The sequence below is a fragment of the Leucoraja erinacea genome, chromosome 16 (genome assembly GCF_028641065.1).
Source record: "Leucoraja erinacea ecotype New England chromosome 16, Leri_hhj_1, whole genome shotgun sequence".
Taxonomy (NCBI): domain Eukaryota; kingdom Metazoa; phylum Chordata; class Chondrichthyes; order Rajiformes; family Rajidae; genus Leucoraja; species Leucoraja erinaceus.
Genome location: NC_073392.1, coordinates 628,547 through 653,631, shown reverse-complemented (window position 1 = coordinate 653,631; position 25,085 = coordinate 628,547). Strand labels below are relative to the sequence as shown.

Here is a 25,085-nt window from a genome sequence, read left to right as displayed (position 1 = left end):
GCAACATATACTCAATACTCTGACTGATGAAGGCCAATGTGCCAAAAGCCTTTTTGACCTTATCTAGCCTTATCTACCTGTGACTCGACCTTCAAGAAATCATACACCTGCACTTCTAAATCCCTCTGCTCTACAACACTCCCCAGAGCCCTGCCATTCATTGTGTGGGTCCTGCCCATGTTAGACTTCCCAAAATGCAACACCTCACATCTCTCTGTATTAAATGCCATCAACCATTCCTCAGCTCACCTGGCCAATTGATCAAGATCCTGCTGCAATTTTTCACAACCATCTTCATTATCTGCAAAACCACTAACTTTTGTATCATCAGCAAACTTGCTCATCTTGCCATGTTTGTTCTCATCTAAATCATTGATATAGATGACAAACAGTAATGGGCCCAGCACCAAACCCTGAGGCACACCACTAGTCACAGGCCTCCAGTCCAAGAAGCAACCTTCCACCATCACCCTCTGCTTCCTTCCATGAAGCCAATTTTCTATCCATTCAGCTATCTCTCCTTGGATGCCAAGCGATCTAACCTTCCAGAGCAGCTTACCATGCGGAACCTCGTCATATGCCTTACTGAAATCCATGTATACAACATCTACAGCTCTGCCCTCATCGACCTTTATGGGCACGTCTTCAAAAAATTCAATCAGATTTGTGAGACACGACCTCCCACATACAAAACAATGCTGACTTTCCCAAATCAGCCCTTATCCATCTAAATGGCAGTATATCCTATCCCTCAGAATACTCTTTAGTAACTTTCCGACTACAGATGTTCTCACTGGGCTATAGTTCCCAGCATTTTTCCTGCAGCCCTTCTTGAATAGAGGGAGTCTTTTGGCAACTCTCCTGTATTTACAGGCAACTCATAAATTTCAACCAGGGCTCCCGCAATTACCTCTCTAGTTTCCCACAATGTCCTCGGATATATCTGATCAAGCCTTGGAGATTTGTCTACCTGTTCTCAAGACATTTCAATTGACTGCCCCAAGTTCCTCCGTCCTCCTGTCTTTCTCCTTGGTAAATACAGAGTAGAAATACTTAGCACCTTGCCCAAGTCCTGTGGCTCCACACAGAAGTGGCTGCTTTGATTCCTGAGGGGTCCCACACTTTTTAGTTACCCTTTTCCCCCTTATGTATTTATCAAACATTTATATAACTTTCTCCAGTATAAGGACAAAAATAGGGATATTGGTGATGATTGTACAATGTTCAATTCCAGTCAAAAGTAACCTGATTAATTGGCACATCAAGCACCCTTAAAAATGATTCCTTGCACTATTATCATGCATTAGCTATAGTTACTTACCTAAGCTATTTGGATAGCACTTCTCAAATTCACAGCCTTCAATATAAAGAAGGATAAGGACAGCAGGTGTACAGGAATCCCACCACCTCACCTAGAACTATATCTCCAATTCTTTGACACAGACTAAAGCCTGGAGCAACTTCTACAACAGCACTGTGGGAGAACCTTCACCAGAAGGAATGCACCTGTTTAAAACACACTCCACTATTACCTACCTTGATTTTACTTCTACAAAGAGGACTGGTTAATTAATTTGTATGCTAAAGAATCCATTGGATGTGAGTAATATGGAAATTAATGTTTCAGTTTACAGCAAAACAATCTGAATATAATATCCAGTTCAAAGGAGTACGTAAAAAAGTGCAGGAAGAAATGGATAAACAAACTCAAAAGCTTATTCAGCAGAAGCACAATAATTTTACTGCAATTCCAAACACAGATTAAACAGTAACAGCAAATAGACATCATCAGCAAGAATTCAATATGCATCAATAGTCTTCATTGCACAAATCTGCAATTCCGTTCAAACAGCTAAACTTTATATTACATGTCCTTCTTACTTACAAAACCTTTTCAGTACACAGAAAAATCACAATATAAAAACCACTCAAATTTTCAGTAAGTCAATAAAGTCATTTACCCTAAACATTTGTTGCTAACTTGTGCATCTAAATATACAGTTCAAATTTATAAATCAGTCTTCAATTCCAAAAAGATAAGTAGCAACACCATTTCAAGAATGTTAGATAATGTTATTAATCTTATTTTAAAGAATGAGATTAATGAGATCCTTGTGTTGCTTCTCAGTAACAATTTAACAAAGGTAGACGGAAGTAGTTAGACAACACTTACCAGATCATGATTGGTTGAATTTGAGTCATCTTCTGGAAAAGGTATGTAAACAGCTAAGGCCACACAGTTGGCAAAAATAGCAATCAATATAAAGATATCAAATGGCCTGCATATCCGGTTAAGGAATATATCTTTCAATAAAAAACTACTATTCTTTAAAATTATGTATTTGCTGCCGATACCAACTATCCCAAAAGTAGCTATAAAGTATCAGCAAGCACCATTAGCCTTACCATTATTTTGAAAATACAGTATGTTACAGTCCATTTAAATTTGTGTACTACTAAACACAATCATTAAAGCAGAAGAGTAAAATAAATGCTGGACTCAAGATCTTTCTTTTGAAAGAGTTCTGATGGTCAACTGATAATTACATTTTATTTAACTGCATATATATAGATTTTATTTATTTTTCTTATGGGGGTGTTTATTATCCGTCCAAAAGGGCCCTGACATTCAGCAATCAATTGAGTTTGCTGTGGGTGTACAGTCACATATGGGTCAGATCAGGTCAGGATGATAGATTTCCCCAAGACAATCCCCCAGTGGTGTCACAGTCACCATTGCCAGGGCAACCTGTTCTTTTATTTTAAATGCCAGGTTAACCAAATTTAAATTCAAAAGTTCCCTTATTGGGATTTGAAGGCAGTGTTTATTCTGCCAGCCTCCAGTTAGTACACCAACTCAAGTATAGCACCACTATCCCTCCTGCAAGTGCATTTGACTGTTTAATGCAGAGTAATTTTAAATGACAGACTACTAATACATGAAGTCAATACATTACAACTTTGGGAAATAGGGTATTAGCTAATTATATATGTGAATTAAGCTTGTCAAAACGTTTATTTTGTTATTAATTGGGCATATCTATAATGAAAATGTATGCAAAATTTAGTGATACAACATCAGTGGTATGTTTAAAGTCACCTTCAAGTAAATAGGTCGGTGTAAGTATTTCTTGTGCAGGTGTAACTAGGCCCTACAGAAATACCACAAATATATGTTATTATACGGGTATTTTTATTGGATTTAGTCAATCTGTATTGAATTTCCTCGTTTTCGACAAAGCTTTATAGTATTTGTCGTGGCTTGTGAGATTTGTTGAATTCCTCGAAAGTAGTTTGCCGAGGTTCTGCAATCATTGAGCGCATAAAATCCCATGTTTGCTCGTATTCTACGTGCAATATGCAAATACTGCGATGACCTTGCAGGAACACAATCAAACACTGAAACACGCAGCTAATAATATTTCACGGTGTTATAGCGAAGCCTTGTGCACATCATTTGCGTGCTTGTGAAGATGAAAAGGATACTTCCATTCTACTATACTAATGCAGGCCCTTCTAATGGGATTGTTGAGATTTAAGCAGAAGAGGGCACGAGCCGGCCTGCTATTCACGGTGCTGCCTTGCTGCTTCTTGCTCTTGGCGAATTGCTGCCGTTTTCTTTGGGCTGCTGCGCTGCTGGATTCTGTGGTAGAGTTCATGGTTGCGGCAGCTTTCGCTTGCCTGGCCGCTTCAATCGCAGCCTGCCAGGATAACGCTGTCGGTCTTGTCGCTGGGGAGTTTGACTCGAGACCTGCTCCCTCGCTAGGAAGTGCGAGTCTGTTGCTGACATAATTTACTCCTGTGATTTTTGAAAAGAATAATCAGAAATGAAAAGGCATTTTATCTTTAAAACGCGAACTGTCCAAGAGATAGGGTGGACTTAAAATTCTTAAATTATATAATGAATCATTTTTTTTAATCATGAGAAAAAACAACGGAGAAACCATCAGTGTGTAAAAAATGTCAGGTTAATGAAACACATCAAAAACTGCAATAATAACCACGACAGCTGGCATATTACTAGGCTGCAAATACACTGCCAGACAAATTCAGTCGGGTTTCATGCACTCTTTCAATCTGCAACAAACATTAAGTGTATTTATTTAAAGAGAGGATTGCGTATGTATCTTTCTGCCACATTAACTGGCACACTGCATGCTTCAGTGGTTGCATTTTACTTCATTTAACTGAAGTCTGCAATTTCCACAACCAGAGTTTTCCCCGGTCAACACAATGTTTTACGTTGTAATTATTCAATCTATATATTTAAAGTTATAAAAATCAAAATATTGTTTACTGTCAGATATTATACCATTACCAAACTCTTGCAACGTTGTTCAGCCAAATTATATTAATGCAAAATAATCACACCTTTGTAACGAGGGTGTTTCGTGAATCAAAACAAAAATGCTCGGCTATTGTCAGATGTATTAATTAAAACATCAGTCATTACAGCTCGAGCATCCCTGATTGTGCGACTGTTATCATTAAATCCCCAGGGTATTTACCTTCGTATGGTTCCCTTAATTCATACATCCTCGCCGTCTTAGTATTGCATCAACAAAACGACGGTAAGCGAGGTGCTCTTCATCCCCCGACCCCCATGCTGCTCAGTGTCGGCGGCTCCCTCTCCTCCCTGCGCTCGACAGCCGACATGCGGGCGGCGGCTGCGCTTCAGCTGACTGATGGCATGGCTGCCCCCGCCCGCCCGCTAGCGGCTCCCTCCCTCCCTCCCTTCCTCCCCCCCCGCCGGCTCCCCGTTCACTCCCCGCCCGCCCGTCCTCGCCGCGTCCCGGAACCCACACCCCGCCCGCCGGCCGGCCGGCTCCCCACAGACATGGATCCCAACCCCGCCCGTTCCCCGTGGGCATCGCCGCGTCCTGGAGCCCAGCCCAACCCCAGCCTCCCTCCATCTCCGCCCCAGCCCAGCATCGGCTCCCCGCGGGCACGGAACCCAACCCCACCCCCTCCCTCACCCCGCCCGCGGGCATTGCCCTCGCCCGGGCCCCACCCCACCCCGCTCCCCGCTGGCACCGTGTCGCGGAGCCCAGCCGTCCGCCTGTCCCCGGAGTTCGGCCCGTCCTGCCCGTGCTATCCCCCACTGACTGGGCGGGGCTCGAGCTGCGGGTTGGCGGTTGGGCGGGCGGGCGCGCGCGCGCGGGGAGTGGACAGCCGGCGACGCGCGCGCGGGAACCAGTACACGAGGCGCGGGCGGGCGGGCGGGGTGTCGTCGTTGACGGGCGGGAGGGGGCGGCAGCGCCATCGGGTCCGGCGTCACTGAGCCCCGGGGTTGGGGGTGGGGGGTGACAACACTGCGGGCCCAACAGCACCGAGAGTCCGGGGTGGCCGGAGCCTCGGACATCGGCATTGACCAGGACAGCGGGAGCATGCCAGCAACTGTGGGCAGCCTGGGGCATTGGCGGGAGTCAGCCCTGACTGCTCGCTCTCCCTGCAGGAAACTATTCATTCCGGTAGATTTGGCTTATTGCGTGGTTCACCAAAAGAAACAGAACGTATCCCTGAGGAAATTGGGAGTTCAGGTGAAGGAACCTTCAGTGGAATGAATTGGAGCCGTCAGGGACGAGAGTGCTCTGACTTCCAGCTGTGCTCTGCCGCATGTCTGCCCGCCACTTGGATTATGTCAGCGACCATCATCATACTCCCCAACCCACCATGCCATTTCAAGATTAAATATTTAATAGAACTGTATAACACAAGAACAGGCCCTTCGGCCCACATTGTCATTCCTGAGCATCTTGCTATTGCCAAAACCAATACTTTTATCTGCCTGAACATAACCCACATCACTCCATTCCCTGCATATATCTAACCAAAAGTATTTTTAAAGACAAAAAAACCTTGCTCTGCATATAGTCTAATGGATTTTTCCCTGTTAGCTATTATGCCAGCGAAGGCCAATTCAGACCACCTCTACACCCAGTATTTTTTCTGCACTTCACAACAAGATCTTTTTTTTCTTGCCTCAGCTTGAAAATATTGACCTTTAATGGTACAGAATGTCTTGAGTGCTATTTTATAAAACATACCAAATTATGTCTTCAGTCTGAAGAACGGTTTCGGCCCGAAACGTTGCCTATTTCCTTCGCTCCATAGATGCTGCCGCTCCCTGCTGAGTTTCTCCAGCACTTTTGTCTACCAAATTATCATGTAGTGATTTCATTGTAAAATATATGGCACCCATTTTTGATGCACTACGGGCTGTCTAAAATACTTAGAATCTTCTGAATATATAATTGGGTGTCTGGAACTTAGAATTACCCAGCACAGAAACAGGCCCTTAGATCCAATTCCTCCGTGCCGTCCAAGATTCCCCATTTTGCTAATTCCACCTGCCTGTATTTGACCCGAATCTTTCCTACCCATGTCCTTGTCCAAATGTCTTTTAAATGTCGTTATTATACTTACCCCAACTGCCTCCTCTGGTAGGTAGCTTGTTCCATATATCCACCACTCCCCTGAGTGAAATTCGCCCCCAAGAGTCCTATTGAATCTTTCCCCTCTCATCTTAAGTCTTTTTGTCCTCTGGTTTTTGATTCCCCTACCCTGGGTCAAAGACTGTAGAAGACCTTCAGCTTCTGAGGAATACAGTCCTAGCCTGCCCAACCCCTTCCTCTAGTTCAGCCCTTCCAGTCCTAGCAAATATTAATTGATGAATGATCGCCTACATCCACATGATTACCTACCCTCACAGCTCAAGTTCTTATCTTTTCCTGGAATTTAACTGGGAAGGCTGCCAGCATCACAGCCATTTGAATTTAATGCTGCTTGGCCAGCCACCTACCTGAGACAACACATTGGGCGACCACAGATCACCAATCAATGTAAGTGAACCCCAATGCAAATGTTGATTGAGATTTATCCCTGGGTGCTGACGCAATGCAATTTCTACTCTGTGTTATTATTCCTCATATAACATGTTGGACAGGCAATTTTTCTTTTTTTTTTCCTCTGGAACTTTGTTCACAATTTGCCAGTTGCATTTCCTAAAACATTACAATAGTGTTTACACTTCAAAGTAATTGTTGTAATTTACTTATTTGTAAAGTACTTTGTGATATTATGAGGTTATTAAGAATGTTATTTTATGTAATTCTATACTAAAACAAGTTCTTCTCCATCGGTAGATTTATCCTGACTATAACTATACAAAATTAAGATGTGGCTTTTAAAATCATTTTATGACTAACTAATTTATAAATTACACCTGATGCACAAATTAATGTTTTCGCTAGTTTCATGCAGCTTATTCTTTAAGTTTTAATTTTATCAGCATTGTTTGTACTTTAGATTTGTGAAACCACATAATGCTTGCCAACTCAAATCATGCAAATCTATTTTTCACAACTCCATTACCTTTTCCTCACCCACTGCCATCTTCTGGTCTTAATAATGCAAAATATGATTTAACAACAAGGACAGAGTATAAAATTAATCCACGTCTGTATGCATGATTTGATTCCGTTTCACCACTACCCTACTTTTCAAGTTAGGATTACAGTGGCTATTCATTTCAATGCCTTAGAAGATTGGCTGGATATTAACAATCTTTTATCTATGTACATTTATTGTTGTGTAACATTCACTCCATCTTTTATATTGTGTATCATGCTATTTCTTTTAGACGTCGTGGTCATATACTGTAGATCTTTTCCATGTCATCAGTCTTCCACTACTGTTCTAAGGCTTGAAAATAAATTATATTGTAGTCTATTTAACTTTGATCCTTCTCCACCCCATGTCAATACACTGTTAGAAGGTTCAGATGCATTAAGTGGTAAAATTTCTACATTTCAAATTATAAAAAGAATGTTGAATAGAGATTCCACTGTTACTATTGTATTTACCACCCTTATCACTAGCATACTACATTCATACTCCATAAAATATTCACACCATCTTGGGCCTCCGCTATCACCATTCCATTATCTGTCACCCCTCACTACATGCTCTCCATAAATCTCAAGCTGCTGCTTCCAATCTTATGCACCTGCTCTGCTATTTCTGCCTCTACTTTGGTCTCCTGAAGCTTCTGTCCCTGTGCTACCTTTGCCTGCTGGTTTCTCTTTGCAGATGCACAGTAAAGAGCTGAGACCCTTTCAATTTGAATTTTATTGTGATTTTTGTATTCTGATACAGAACAGTGGAAAGTTGTTGAATGAATGAACTGAAGCCATGAATTCACATGCCACCACAGCAGCAAGGAAATTCATCTTAATTTGATTAGGTAAACTTGAAATAAAACGAACAATTAAATTGTATCAAAGGGCAGATACTAGCATGGATAGCAGGTTGGCTGGATGGCAGAAGGCAAAGAGTGGCAATAAAAGGGCCTTTTCCTGGTTGACTGCCAGTGACTAGCGGAGGTAGTCTGTGCTGGGGCTGCTACTCTTTACATTGTATATTAATGATTTGGATGAGGGGATTGAAGGCTTTGTGGCCAAGTTTGCAGATGATCCGAAAATAGGTGGAAGGGCAGGTAGTGCGGAGAAAGTAGGGACTCTTGGTTGTGTTCGAATCGGTAGTAAGGAAGTCAAACTCAATGTTAGCATTTATTTCAAGAGGGCTAGAGTACAAAACAGGAATGAGTTTTGGTCTCCTAATTTGAGGAAGGACATCCTTGTGATTGAGGCAGTGCAGGGTCAGTTCACGCGATTGATTCCTGGGATGGCAGGACTCTCATATGAGGAAATATTGAAAAGATTAGGCTTGTATTCACTGGAGTTTAGAAGGATGAGGGGGATCTTATAGAAACATATAAAATTATAAAAGGACTGGACAAGCTAGATGCAGGAAAAATGTTCCCAATATTGGGCGAGTCCAGAACCAGGGACAACAGTCTTAGAATAAAGGGGAAGCCATTTTAAGACTGAGGTGAGAAAAACCTTTTTCACCCAGAGAGTTGTGAATTTATGTAATTCCCTGCCACAGAGGGCAGTGGAGGCCAAGTCGATTTAAGAGAGAGTTAGATAGAGCTCTAGGGGCTAGTGGAGTCAAGGGATATGGGGAGAAGGCAGGCATGGGTTATTGATAGGGGACAATCAGCCATGATCACAATGAATGGCGGTGCTGGCTCGAAAGGCCGAATGGCCTCCTCCTGCACCTATTTTCTATGTAATGCTGAGGCTCTATAAGGCACTGGTCAGGACGCATTTGGAGTATTGTGAGCAATTTTGGGCACCGTGTCTGAGGAAGGATGTGCTGGCCCTGGAGTGGGTCCAGAGGAGGTTTACAAGAATGATCCCAAGAATGAGTAGGGTAACTTATGGCGGGACTGGGCCTGTATTTGCTGGATATTTTAAGAATGATGGGGGGATCTCATTGAAACGTACCAAATAGTGAAAGGCTTGGATAGAGTGGATGTGGAGAGGATGTTTCCATTAGTGCGAGAGTCTAGAATTAGAGGTCTCAGAATTAAAGAACATTCCTTTAGGAAGGAGATGGGAAGGAATTTCTTTAGACAGAGGGTAGGGAATCTGTGGAATTATATGCCACAGAAGGCTGTGAGGGACGTCAATGGATATTTGTACAGCAGAGATGGATAGAATCTTGATTAGTACGGGGGTTAAGGGGAGAAGGCAGGAGAATGGGGTTAGGAAGAAGAGATCGATCAGCCATGATTGAATGGTGGAATAAACATGATGGGCAGAATGGCCTAATTCTGCTCTTATTACTTATGACCTTATAAAATTACTATTTTTTAATAAATGCATCTGATTTTCTCAAATTTGAATCTAGAGGTGGGGAACCATGACAGCCGCGGACATGCTTTCTGGAATAGCTAAGCAGGCCACCCACTTCATGTGCAATTAAAGATAGGCACTAAAGGTACAGAGAAGGTTCACCAGACTGATTCCTGGGATGTCAGGACTTTCATATGAAGAAAGACTGGATAGACTCGGCTTGTACTCGCTAGAATTTAGAAGATTGAGGGGGGATCATATAGAAACTTACAAAATTCTTAAGGGGTTGGACAGGCTAGATGCAGGAAGATTGTTCCCGATGTTGGGGAAGTCCAGGACAAGGGGTCACAGTTTAAGGATAAAGGGGAAATCCTTTAGGAACGAGATGAGAAAAACATTTTTCACACAGAGTGGTGAATCTCTGGAACTCTCTGCCACAGAAGCTGTTGAGGCCAGTTCATTGGCTATATTTAAGAGGGAGTTAGATGTGGCCCTTGTGGCTAAAGGGATCAGGGGGTATGGAGAGAAGGCAGCTACAGGATACTGAGTTGGAAGATCAGCCATGATCATATTGAATGGCGGTGCAGGCTCGAAGGGCCGAATGGCCTACTCCTGCACCTATTTTCTATGTTTCTATGTTTCTCCAGCAACACCCACCTCTCATGATAGCACAGTGAATGCATTAAGAAACAGATTTCCTAGCTTAATAGACTTTCCATTCAGTCTAGTCTGGGATAAAGGGCGGAAACTGTTAAGAGAGTGGTGATGGGTAGCAAATGAAATGGCAAGGAAATGGTGTGTGAGATAAGTAAAGGAAGGGAGAATGAAAGTGTGGAAAAGTGAGTCGCATTCCAAAATGTGCCATTGGATTATCGCAATTGCCTTGTAGTCATAGAGTGATACAGTGTGTAAGTGTAAACATACCCTGCTCCACTGCATGTCCCAGCTACACTAGTCCCACCTGCCAGTATTTGGTCCATATCCTTCCAAACCTTTTTTTTTAATCAATGTGCCCATCTAACCGCTTCTTAAATGTTGCGATAGTCCCTGCCCCAACTACCTCCTCTGGCAGCTTGTTCCATACATTGACCACCCTTTGTGTGAAAAGGTTACCCCTGAGATTCCTATTAAGTCTTTTCCCCATCACCTTAAACCTATGTCCTCTAGTCCTCGATTCACCTACTCTGGGCAAGAGACTCTGTACATCTACCCGATCTATTCCTCTCATGATCTTATACAACTCTATGAGATCACCCCTTATCCACCTGCGCGCCAAGGAATAGACTCCCAACCTACTCAACCTCTGCCTATTTCTCAGACCATATAGTCCTGGCAACATCCTCGTAAATCTTCTCTGTACCCTTTCGAGCTTCACGACATCTTTCCTATAACACGGTGCCCAGAAATGAACACAATACTCTAAATGTGGCCTCACCAACATCTTATACAACTGCAGCATGACCCAACTTCTATAAGCAATACTCTGGCTGATGAAGGCCAATGTGCCAAAAGCCTTTTTGACCACCCGAGCTACCTGTAACTCCACCTTCAGGGAACCATGTACCTGCACTCCTAAATCCCTCTGCTCTACAACACTACCCAGAGCCCTACCATTCACTGTGTAGGTCCGGCCCATGTTGGACTTCCCAAAATGAAACACCTCACATTTTTCCTGCATTAAATGCCATCAACCATTCCTTAGCCCACTTAGCCAATTGATCAAGATCCTGCTGCAATTTTTCAAACGATCTTCACTCTCTGCAAAACCACCCACTTTTGAATCATCTGCACACTTGCTAATCTTGCTATGTATGTTCTCATACAAATCATGGATATAGATGACAAACAGTAACGGGCCTAGCACCAAACCCTGAGGCACACCACTAGTCACAGGCCTCCAGTCCAAGAAGCATCCTTCCACCATCACCCTCTGCTTCATTCCATGAAGCCAATGTTCTATCCATTCATACACACAAAATGTTGCAGTAACTTAGTGGGATAGGCAGCATCTCTGGAGAGAAGGAATGGGTGACGTTTCAAGTCTCGACCCTTCAGTCTGAAGAAGGGTCTCGACCCAAAATGTCACCCATTCCTTCTCTCCAGAGATGCTGCCTGTCCCGCTGAGTTACTCTAGCATTTTGCGTCTATGTTCGATTTAAAACTGCATCTGCAGTTCTTTCCTACACACTTTCTATCCATTCAGCTATCTCTCCTTGGATCCTTTGCGATCTAACCTTCCAGAACAACCTACCATGAGAAACCTTGTCCAATGCTTTAATGGTCCATATATACAACATATACAGCTCTGCCCTCATCGACCTTTTTGGTCATGTCTTCCAAAAACTAAAATTACATTTGTGAGACACGGCCTCCCACATACAAAACCATGCTGACTATCCTGAATCAGCCCTTGTCCGTCTAAATACCTGTATATCCTATCCCTCATAATACCCTCTGGTAACTTTTCAACTACAGATGTTAAGCTCACTGACCTATAGTTCCCAACATTTCCCCTGCAGCCCTTCTTGAATAAAGGCACAGCATTTGCCACCCTCCAGTCTTCTGGCACCTCTCCTGTATTTAAAGACAATTTGTAAATTTCAACCAGGGCTCCTGCAATTTCCTCTCTAGTTTCCAACAATGTCCTCGGATATATATGATCAGGCCCTGGAAATTTGTCTACCTTCAGCACCTCTTCAACCGTAACACCAATTTTCTCGACACTTCCATTGACTGCCCCTAGTTCCTCCATCCTCCTGTCTTTTTTCTTGGTAAATACACAGGAGAAATACTCATTGAGGACATTGCCCATCTCTTGTGGCTCCACACAGAGTTGACTGCTTTGATTCCATTCTCTCTCTAGGTACCCTTTTCCCCCCTTATGTATTTATAAAATCTCTTGTGGTTATCCTTAATGCTAACTCCTGGCCCCTTTTTGCCCTTCTGATTTCCTTGTTTACTTTGCTCCTTGGTTCCCTAAACTGCTCCAGGGATACACTTAATCCCAGTTGCCAAGCCTGTCCCATGCGTCCTTTTTAGTCTTAACCAATGCCTCTATTTCTCTCATCAGCCAAGTTTCCTTAACTCTTGAGCTTTTGTCAACACTTTTAAAAAAACAATTGGCTGATGTTCCTTTCCCCTCAAACAACCTGCTCCAATCAACTTGAGCAAGACTTTCTCTCATCCCCTGTAAGTTGGCCGTACCCCAATTTAGCATTTTAACACGTGAGCTCTCTCTGTCCCTATCCTTAGGTATTTTAAACCTAATCAAACATTGGTCACTTGTCCAAAAAGCTCCTCAACACTTCATTCACTTGCCCTTCCCGATTTCCCAAGACTAGAACAAGTGTCACCCTCTCACGTGTGGGAGCCTCTACATACTGTTGGAGAACACTCACCTAAACACCTTTGAGAAACTGAACACCATCTATACCTTTCACACTATTATTTTCCCAGTATTGGGAAAATTAAAATCCCCTACTATAACAACCTTATTTGACTTGCAGCTGTCTGTAATCTCCTGGCATATTTGTTCTTCTAATTCCCGCTGACTATTTGGGGGTCTGTAGTACTCTCCCAGCAAGGTGATCATCCCTTTCTTGTTCCTCAACTCCACCCATATAACATCACTAGATGAACCGTCTGTAATGCCACCTCTGACTACTGCTGTGACATCCTCCTTAACCAATAATGCAACCCCCCCACTTCCTCCTTTATCATCACCCCTGTCTCTCCCGAAGCACATGTGCCATCTGCCAGTAATGATACATGAGAGGGAGGGTATTAGACAAAAAGAAAGTGGGAGGGGTGGGGGTGGGGGAGGTGTAGATGGATTGAAAGAATCAAACAGCAAGAATAGAGAGACAAGAGAATGGGAAATGTGATTATAATTTGTGATTGCTATGAATGTCCGAGCAAATAAAATAGTTAGGTGAAATTTCAGGCTTCAGATGAAGATACCTGTATTTGAAGAATAGTCCCCAACCCAAAACATCACCTATCTATGATTTCCAGAGATACAGCCTGACCTGCAGAGTTACTCCAGCACTTTGACTTTTTGTAAACTGGCATCTGCAGTCCCTTGTATCCTCAATAAAAATGGTTAATTAATATATCTACTAATATTAATTTGACACAAACATTTTAAATATTTCCTGATCAAAACTCATCTCCACTTCCTTTCCTCCAATATTAAAAGAGGCATCTTTTGTCGAATATTTGTGACTGTACATGGCAAAAAGCCAATAAATATTTGTTATAGCTAATTTCTATAAGGGAATTTTAATATTGCTTAATAATTTTGAATCAGACAGTTCTAATTTCTTACAGAATTTTGGAATGTAATCGTTTAGTTTAGGAGAAAATATTAATTATAGTTTGCTTCTGCAGACATGCATTTTTTTAAAAAAGGATCCAAAATTAATCAAGGACACGCTAGAAGCAGGAAACATGTTCCCGATGTTGGGGGAGTCCAGAACCAGGGGCCACAGTTTAAGAATAAGGAGTAAGCCATTTAGAACGGAGACGAGGAAACACTTTTTCCTCACAGAGAGTGGTAAGTCTGTGGAATTCTCTGCCTCAGAGGGCATTGGAGGCAGGTTCACTGGATGCTTTCAAGAGAGAGCTAGATAGGGCTCTTAAAAATAGCAGAGTCAGGGGATATGGGGAGAAGGCAGGAAAGGGGTACTGATTGGGGATGATCTGCCATGATCACATTGAATGGCGGTGCTGGCTCGAAGGGCTGAATGGCCTACTCCAGCACCTATTGTCTAAAATTCAATATTTTGATTGTTTCCATGATGCTCCCTCGTGGTTGTAAAATGGGTACATTTGAGATGTACTGAGACTTACAGTTTAAGTGATTAACAAAGCCACAGATTAGAAATGTTAATTTGGTTCCAGTTTTGAAAACCAGTAAAGAAATGGAAGTAATAATATTGAACTAAATTACCATTAAACTCGTGAAGATACTAAGCCCTGATGTGAATTTAGACCATAATTTATGTTTTAACCAGGCACTACTTGTGTCAAGTAAGAAATACCATTTGCCCCTTTGGAGAAATGAGCTCAACGTTTATTTTTGCAGAACAAAATTGACTTATTAGCAAAAAAAGTCAGGCATAAGCGGTTCTTTAAAACATGCAGCATGTGGGAATACAGTTTCATTACCATCAATGCAAACCAATCATGATGCAGTTGCAATAATTATCCATTAATCCATCTCCAGCGGCTAACAAGCCTTTTGACAGATATAAATGTGGAAAAGTTAATTAATCCAACTGCAGAGTGTGCAATAGAGGAGAAAGGTGGCTGAATGCCAATTTTTTAAAAATATTTGCTGATGAGGTCCTTCATATGCCAGTAACATCTAATATGGAGAAATGAACATAAGACATAAAAACAGGAGTAGACTATTGCCCCTTGTATCTTCTCTGCGATTCACTAGGATCTTGGGTGATTTCCAACATGCCAGTGCTCAATGTTTACAACTTTAACTCCATAACGCTTGATTCTTCTAATATACATAAGTCTATCTCTCGCTTAAATATACTCATTCACCCAGTCTTCATGGTTGTCTTGGGTTGACAATTTCAAAGATTCACTGCCCATTGTGAAGAAATTTACTTTTGCCTCCATCCTGAATAGTTGACACATTATTTTGAGACTGTGACTTCAGGTTTTTGACACACCAGCCAAGAAAATGTCACTGGCATCTGTCCTATAAAGTCCTCTATGATTTGTGTGTTTCAATGAGATCAAGTATTAGTTATCTAAACTTAGGAGAGTATAGGCACAGTTAGTTTATTATTGTGGCACACATCTACTCGATCTAAAGACTTAATCTAATGTCCTCTTGTCTCACTCAGGTGTCTCAATTGTTATGAAATGTTCATCTCTGTGTAAATCATTAAATCATTCAGCTTGCTATGAATGATGCTTGTATTCAAGTAAAGAGCCATCAGCTGTGTCATCTTACTATTTTTCCCTCCCCAGACTCAGATTGGATAAATACACTTATGTTTGTCCCGTCATGACAGCATCTAGTTATTGTTACCAATATTGGTATCCTACACTATCACTCTTACATTTTCCTGCCACCAGCACTCAACCCCGACAATCTGGCATAAAGCCGTTTTCAGGATAAGCTTCCCCCAAATATGTGGAGGCGATGCAAATTGTTACATGGTAATGACAATACCACCTGCTGGGAAATCCTGGCAAAATCTCAGAGATTGAACAATAATTAAAAACGTAAACAGTTGTTTCAGAAACATCTGAAAAAAAGTATCAGATGTTCAAACGTCCTAGTCAGATTTCCCCTGTTTACGCACGGAAGATATTTTTTGGCATATAAAGATTGAGGGTGATGATAAACCTCAGTGTCGTTGAGGATACACATGGTTAACTGACTCTGCCAGTTTATGACTTGCAGATGGGATACAGTGGCCAGAGCCTAACTAGGGAGTCTGATGCCCCTGCCCCACTTAGGAAACCTGAACGGAAACCTCTGGAGACTTTGCGCCCCACCCAAGGTTTCCGTGCGGTTCCCGGAGGTTTTTGTCAGTCTCCCTACCTGCTTCCACTACCTGTAACCTCCAGCAACCACCTGCAACCTCCGGGAACCGCAAGGAAGCCTTGGGTGGGGCGCAAAATCTCCAGAGGTTTCCGTTTGGGTTTCCTAAGTGGGACCGGGGCATTACTGTCATTCCCCACTGCTTACTTATTGTGCAGAGGTAACTGGTTTGTTATAATACACTTGCTGCCTGAGGTAACACCTACAATGAGTCAGCGTATCATGTCCGCTGGACTCCCAAGGCTGTCTTATCCTCCTGCTGTTTTGTGATGACAACTCAATTTCCAGTTGCTATGTTTTGTCTCAGGTAATAGTAGAGGGGAAAAGTCAACAATAAGAGGAAGCCACAAAAAAATGTATTGATTAAAAAAAAATCACAACAGCAAAGTACAGTTAATTACTTTATAATTTTGTTAATGTGATGATTCTATTTACACAGTGAGGATGAAAGTTAATCACTTTCCCAGCCCCCACCCACCCCCCTTCCCCCCCTTTAAAATCTTAACGTCTACCTTTTTAATCAGGTTAGTTGAATTTTGTTTGTAAATTCCCTTAATTTTTCATGTAATATTTTTATTTATATTATTATTGGCCCTCACCCATTCTGCCAGATAGTGAACTTTCTACTCTGCTGTGTTGGTACTTTTGAAATCTGTCCTTCATTTTATTCACTGACTTGGAATTTAATTTTTGCATCTGTGGGATGTTGCACATTCATCAAAAATGGAATTAACCAAGTCCTTGCAAATCAAAGTCAGCTTTTTTTTTTAAATTGTGTTTGTGCTATTTCTTGCTAATTTTTGGGTGCCTTTGCAATGCTCAGGCTTGCGTATCCACTGGCACTTCATTCTGACAGCACCACTTTCTTCACACGTGTGTTTTCACAGGACGTTAACAAAAGGTTTGTTGGCAATTTAGTTTAGAGAGACAGCACGGAAATAGGCCCTTCGGCCCATTGAGTCTGCGCCAATCAGCGTTCCCCGCACATTAACACTGTCCCGCACTCACTCGGGACAATTTAGAAGTACCAGGCCAATTAACCTACAAACCTGTGCGTCTTTGGAGTGGGAAGAAACCGAAAATCTCGGATAAAACCCACGCAGTCACGGGGAGAACCTACAAACTCCATTCAGACAGCACCCGTAGTCAGGATCAAACCCGGGATTCCGGCACTGCAAGTGCTGTAAGGCAGCAACTCTACCACTGTGCCACCATGCCACCCGAGTTATTTCAAAGAATCCAGATTAAAAAAATATTTACATTTTTGTTTCTTATGTATTTTCTGTTTATGGTAGAAATCTGATTGAACCACACTGGAAAGTTGCATTAGAGTGCTTCACAGCCATGATTATATGTATTTCAAATCCACATCAAAACACAGTGACACAAAAGTGGATAGTTTTCTCTTGACTTAATTTCATCTAATTGTAACAGCCAGTCTCTGCTGACCGTTCTGTTTATTGCTTTATCCATAATTGAATGAGCAGCTCGCATGTATTGATGCTAATTGGAACCATCACCTCTTGAAGACGATGTACTCTTTGCCCAAAGCTACTTATGGAAAGTAGACAGAGTAGTGATGAGATGTCTAACACAGAAGGAGAGAGGCCTTTCGTGCACAGAAATCCATCAGTTCTGTCACACAGCTGGTGCTGCTGCCGCCTCAGAGGTCCAGCAACCTAGGTTTATCCTGACCTCGGGTGCTGTCTTTGTGCATTTACATGTTCTCCCTGTGTACGAGTGAAATTAATCACCTTTCCATATCAAGAATGGGTTGGTAAATTAATAGGCCACTGTAATTACCATTGGTCAAGTTGAGTGGTAGGAGAATCGAGAATTGGGATGAGGGGGGTTGATGGGTATGGGAGAGCGAATACGTTGCAGGGAAATAAGTAGGTGAATGGGAGTACATTGTTGGTACCTGGTACCCATTGGGCAGAATAGCTTCTTCTAGGTCATCATAACCAAAACAGTCTTGAGCAAAGTGCTGTCTTCTTTTTCTTCTTCTATGTAGTTTTTTTGGCGGTTGGCAAACTTTTTAGTGCATTACCGCCACCAACTGGTATGGAGTATGGATCAAATAACATTATAACTTATATACTAATAACCTATATCTTTCTGAACAAATTGGCAAAGTGCTGTCTGTGGATAATCCTCCTTGTGACTACTTGGTTTCTGCCAGGAACTCCAGTTTCACATCACAAAGTTGTGCGAGTAGTTTAATTGGCTGCCTGCAAATCACTCTGTAGGAAAGTGGCCAAAGAATTCAAAGGTACTTGATGGGCATGATTGAGAACATAAATTGCAGTGCTATGGAAAATAGGATGATTGCACAGCTGGAAGCTGGAGTGGACCAGGTGAACTACCTCCTGGGTCATAATAAGGAATGACAGATATAATGAAAAGTGGTGCTGTTGTTATTTCACTCATGGGATTCAGGTGTTGCACTCAATCCTGCCTTTAATGATTGCTGCTAATTACCATTGAGGTTAACAGCAATCATTGGAAGTAGTTAGGACTGATCCTTTGATATGTTTTTGGTGAATGTCCTCTCAAAAGTAGATATATTTCCAGATCAGAAGTGTGTAACTAAGAAATGAATTTGACATTGATGATGTACTCATGCATTTATTGTCTTTTACCAGATGATAGTTTTGAACAAATCTTCATGGTTTTGCTTCCATATGCTTTGTGGGTGGTAAACACTGCAATCACAGTGCACCAGCAGAGAAAGGAGTTAATCTTTTGGGTGGTTAATGTAGATTCCTATTAGCTCTATCACCTAGACATGAGCGATGTTAGAGCTAGGTTCGCACAAGCAAGGGGAGAATTATACAGACCTGACAGATGTCTTATAGATAATGGAAAGACTTTATGGTGTCAGAAGTTAAGTTCCTTATTATCCATCCTAGGATCTTCCCTTGTGGCGAGTGTAACTTTGTGGTTCTTATAAGGGCAACGATCAATGGTGACCCAACAAACTGTTGATACTGGCAAATTCAGTAAAGTGCTGCCATGAGTGTAGAAATGTTACTTCCTTTCATCATCTCAAGCTTAAATGTCATCCAGGCTTTGCATGATGCACTGCTGGTTTTCTAAGGGGTCGAGATATAATTCAGACATTTCAGACATAAAAAACTTCACACTACCATTCTGCACCAAACAAAGTGGACAACGAAGGAGCTCCCAACATGGCTGCCTCATCTTGTGTGCTGCTCCTGACCAGGACTGAGTCTCCTTAATCAAATGGTGATGCAGGATGTAAAACATAGGGTGGTAAATTTATCTGAAGGAAATAAAGTAGGTTTACACTCATCATTACTTATAATGGTTATCAAATGCTGACCTTTATCTTCCTACATTGGTCACTAATACTGTACGTTGAGGGACTGATATTCTTTCTCCATGCATGGTATCTCCGAGATCTGACATGGAGCCCTTGATATAATTGGCATGCTGACACAAACTCATTGAACTATATAAAATCCCACCCACATTCTGCTCTTTCCCTGAGGGGAAAGTGTTAGCATTGCCTCTCCTTAAATAAGTGAGCCTCTCTAATCTGCATTGGAGCATTGCGAATAGGGAGACGCAATGAACTACAGATGCTGGTTTACAAAAAGAATACACTAAGTGCTGGAGTAACTCAGCAGGTCAGGCTACATCTCTGGAGAACATGCATAGATGACGTTTTGGGTCGGGCCAAGAAGGCACACCAAAGCCTTCCTACTTCCTTAGAAGGCTTAGGAAGTTTGGCATGTCCCCTACAACTCTCACCAATTTCTACAGATGCACCAAACAGCTTGGTTTGCGAACAGCCCCTTCTAGGACCACAAGAAATTGCAGTGAATTGTGGATGCAGCCCAGGCCATCAGACAAATCAACCTCCCTTCTTTTGACTCCATTTATTCCTCACGGTGCCCCAGCAAGGCCAGCAGTATAATCAAGGACGAGTCACACCCTGGCCACGCCCTTTTCTCCCCTCTAAGTAAACGGGTCCTTATCATATTGGCAGGCAGTGACTAGTGGGGTATCGCAAGACTCGGTGCTGTGACCCCAGCTATTTACAATATATATTAATGATTTGGACGAGGGAATTGAATGCAACATCTCCAGGTTTGCGGATGACACGAAGCTGGGGGGCAGTGTTTGCTGTGAGGAGGATGCTAGGAGACTGCAAGGTGACTTGGATAGGTTGGGTGAGTGGGAAAATGCATGGCAGATGCAGTATAATGTGGATAAATGTGAGGTTATTCACTTTGGTGGCAAGAACAGGATAGTAGACTATTATTGAATGGTGGCCGATTAGGAAAAGGGGAGATGCAACAAGACGTGGGTGTCATGGTACACCAGTCATTGAAAGCAGGCATGTAGGTGCAGTAGGCAGTGAAGAAAGCGAATGGTATGTTAGCATTCATAGCAAAAGGATTTGAGTATAGGAGCAGGGAGGTTCTACTGCAGTTGTACAGGGTCTTGGCGAGACCACACCTGGAGTTTTCGTACAGTTTTGGTCTCCTAATCTGAGGAAAGACATTCTTGCCATAGAGGGAGTACAGAGAAGGTTCATCAGACTGATTCCTGGGATGTCAGGACTTTCATATGAAGAAAGACTGGATAGACTCGGCTTGTACTCGCTAGAATTTAGAAGATTGAGAGGGGATCTTATAGAAACTTACAAAATTCTTAAGGGGTTGTACAGGCTAGATGCAGGAAGATCGTTCCCGATGTTGGGGAAGTCCAGAACAAGGGGTCACAGTTTAAGGATAAGGGGGAATTCTTTTAGGACCGAGATGAGAAAAACATTTTTCACACAGAAGGTAGTTGAGGCCAGTTCATTGGCTATATTTAAGATGGACCTATTCACTGTACCTTGGTACACGTGACAATGAACTAAACTGAAATTTCTGAGGAATTTCCTTCCTGGGATAAATAAAGTCTATCGTATTGTTTCATATCTGCCTACAGCACGTGGCAGAGACATCCTTGCTAGAGAATTGGTATTTCTCAAACATTGTTTTTAATGGATAAAGTGCTTCAAAGTTTTGCTCGGATGACAAACACAAAATGCTGGAGTAACTCAGCAAGACAGGCAGCATCACTGGAGAGAAGGAATGGGTCCCAGAATATGGCCGCCCTGCCTCTCAGCTCTCACTCCCATCTCCATTTCACTCTGCAAGTCTGGATGAAAGGTTACTGCGCCCCAAGTGACAAATTACCTTGTCTCAGCATTTCCTCACAATTTCTGCTTCCACAAAATGCAAACAGCACCACTTGTTCATAATTGTTCATAAAAGCTGATTCCAGTTCATTAACTAACATACTAGCAAGTCAAGCAAGATAACTTTTGAAAGGATCAACACACATGCACTATTTAAAAAGTGCAGGTAGATTTGTTTTTTTTCGCTGCAACTCAGGTCAGATTTTCCTATGCTGTTCACACAGTATATTAGCTAGCTCAGTTTGACAGGATAGGTGTCAATAGCATTACATGGAGATTAACTTCACCAGCTGTCTAGCCTGCAGACTAAAAGCATTTGGACACTTTGCATCTGTGCTTTACAATTTGCCAAGTAGTGTTAAAAATATTGCTTGCAAATCACGTGAAATTGCAAGTGAATTGGTGTGCATATTGACAAAAGCCGGTAATTTCACTTTTATCACTATTGTGATTTTTGTCATTTTCGTCTTATTTTGTATCATCATCTCTGGCGCATAACTGCGCCGCCTATTTATTTAACCTATTCTTCATTGATCGGAGAGAAATTGTATAACATTTTCAAGATGTTCTAAACGTTTTTTTGTGTTTTTTCTGCTGTTAATTATTCCAGAAATGCGACAGCTATAGTCTTCAATGTATCCTTGAATTAGAAAACATAGAAAAATAGGTGCAGGAGTAGGCCATTTGGCCCTTTGAGCCAGCACTGCCATTCAATATGATCATGGTTGATCATCTAAAATCAGTACCCTATTCCTGCTTTTTCCCCTTGATTCCTTTAGCGCACAGATCTAAATCTAACCATCTCTTGAATTGGCCTCCACTGCCTTCTGTGGCAGGGAATTCCACAGATTCACAACTCTGGGTGAAAAGGTTTTTCCACATCTCAGTCCTAAATGGCCTACCCTTATTCTTAAACCGTGACCCCTGGTTCTGGACTCCTCCAATATCGGGAATTTTTTTTCCTGCATCTAGCCTGTCCAGTCCTATAAGAATTTTATATGTTTCGATAAGATCCCCTCTCATCCTTCTAAATTCCAGTGAATACAAGCCCAGTCGACCTTTTCTTTCATCATATATCAGTCCCGCCATTCCGGGAATTAACCTGGTGAACCTATGCTGCACACCGTCAATTGCAATAATGTCCTTCCTCAAATTAGGAGACCAAAATCAGATTTCAAAATTTCAGGAAAAGATCAAAATTGCAGCTCCACGTAATAATACAAGGAATACTTTACTTTATTTACAAATGAATTGCAATGTTCTTCAGAGATAACAATTATAAATATTAATTTTAACATAATAATGTCTACCTATATATTTGTCCCATACAGACTTGAATTTAAAACTTTTTTATAAATAAATATGTTAAAAATATTGTATTTAATAGCATTTTATACGTCCATTCATGAAAAAGTCTAAATGTACCACTAATCAACGTTTAAGTTTCTAACATTTTATTCAAATCTTTGGAGCCACCTTTTCCATTAAACTCTTCGCAATATAGTGTCAATAACTTCTTTAAAAGAAATTCCAACGTAAAGTTCAATAAATTCCAAATAAATATTTACAATTTAAGAAGAAAGTATTTCTCAAGAGTTGGGACCTGTGTCCAGGGAGATCCAATATCTTAAAATGTTGTTTGTTATAAAATGGTAAACTTGGGTTTAACTTTGTCCGGTATTTAAATTTGTTGCTTTGCAATTAAAGACTGTAATCACCCAAGGCAACAGTTTAATGTGTGATCTTCCTTACGTACATGAAGAATGCTTAAACTATTTACACCATGCTTGAAACAAGTGGTGAAGTCCATAGGAAGGACTTTCAAAATATGTCAGCATAAACAAGTTATAAAAATATTGTTGTATTGCAATATAGTTCATAATGATTTCTGTTATTATTGAATGATATTTACATGGCAAAAAAAATACTCACCCCATTAATCCAAGTTTTGAATCAGCCATGTTCCTGAATCCCAGATGATAAAGCAATCACTCATGCTTTTGGGACAATAACATAGCTTTCCAGAAGACCTCTCTGTAATGCTACAGTCACAAACTAAAGTAGCACCACTGTTTATAATACTGTAGAGTATTGTATTACAAGGTGGAGCAAATAGTTGTTTCCAGAAGCTCAAAGCATCAATTATTAATTCCGATATGCAGGAGCTAAACAAGGGCGCTTGACAATTACACACCAAAGTAGCATCCTTTCACAAAGCCACATATTTAATAATTATTTTATTTTACAGTTTACAACTGCCAATTATATAGTTTGGTGCCTTCCTGAGCACATTCTAAAATTGAATATGTAATACTTATAAACGTGTTGTCATTTATTTAAGATACCCGTTTAAATAATAGATAGGCAGACTGAGCTCTGTGTCCTGCCATATTTATTAAAGATCAATTATTTATTACAGACCATCTATTGGATCATTGTTAATTGTAAAAGAAAAAGCCACAGAATTTCACAACGCAGAAGCCTTCTCTGAAAACTATCAGATTACATGGTGAAATGTATCTGACAAACCTCACTGTAATTTGATGAAAGGAAATAAATGAAGTGCATATCAAAGATCAACATGTCCAGCGTGTTCCACATTTTTATTGCAATGATTGCAGTCTCGGTGTAAACGACAGGCAAAATGTGTGATGAATGGGATTGAAAATGTATCATTTAGAATTGGTTATAAATAAGACATTCATCATTAAAAGATTATAAAGATGTTTATCAAACATCCATCAGAATTCATGCCCAACTCAAACTGGGTTGGAACTACACACTTTATTTTTGCTTATTACAGCCTGAAAGCCAAGAGACAAGACAAGTACAATTCATCAACCTGAACTAAGCTGCCGGAGCTAATACAGCAGTGATTAAACTATGTAAGTATTCAGTCCCAGAATATATATTCAATTAATTTTGCATCCTAACTTTTCAAAATCAGATCACACAAATTAATTAAGTCTAAATGGATACATATGTTTTTCTTTCCTGTTTTTTCAGATTATATTTGTAGGTAAAATTGCAAATATTTTGAATAAAATATCAAAACATTGCAGGCTGGGTCTTGATTCATGTCGAGGAAGCCAAGTGTTTGAAGGTGAGTCTATTCAATCATTAACAGAACTTCATGGACCAACTTACACTATTGGAACATACAACTGACAAAAGGTAGACAAATGCTGGAGAAATTCAGCGGGTGAGGCAACATCTGTGGAGCGACAGAAATAGGCAAGTTTAGGGTCGAAACCCTTCTTCAGACTGATGTGAGGGTGGCAGGAAGAAGAAAGGAAGAGGTGGAGCCAGTGGACTGGGAGAGCTGAGAAGGGGAGGAGAAAGTAGGGACTACCTGAAATTAGAGAAGTCAATGTTCATACCACTGGGGTGCAAACTGCTCAAGCGAAATATGAGGTGCTGCTCCTCCAATTTATGGTGGTCCTCACTCTGGCCATGGAGGAGGCCCAGGACAGAAAGGTCAGATTCGGAATGGGAGGGGGAGTTGAAGTGCTGAGCCACCGAGAGATCAGGTTGGTTAATGCGAACCGAGCAGAGGTGTTCGGCGAAGCGGTCGCCAAGCCTACGCTTGGTC

The 25,085-nt window shown here is 41.5% G+C and overlaps 1 protein-coding gene across 2 annotated transcripts in view; it reads right to left on the bottom strand.

Moving 5' to 3' along the window:
- Nucleotides 1–23,555, bottom strand: part of LOC129704437 (voltage-dependent L-type calcium channel subunit alpha-1D-like) — a 346,238-nt gene extending 322,683 nt beyond the window's left edge. Inside the window, exons 1-3 of one of the 2 annotated variants that reach the window (XM_055647505.1) lie at nt 23,426–23,555; nt 3,487–3,799; nt 2,174–2,279 (exon numbers count right to left, since the gene is read on the bottom strand). In XM_055647505.1, the coding sequence (XP_055503480.1) occupies nt 2,174–2,279; nt 3,487–3,659 (279 nt within the window). In that variant the 5' untranslated portion in view covers nt 3,660–3,799; nt 23,426–23,555. Of the gene's footprint in view, nt 1–2,173; nt 2,280–3,486; nt 3,800–4,508; nt 4,651–23,425 lie in introns of those variants that run through there. The other variant, XM_055647504.1, reaches the window with a different exon arrangement.
- Nucleotides 23,556–25,085: the final 1,530 nt, after the last annotated feature.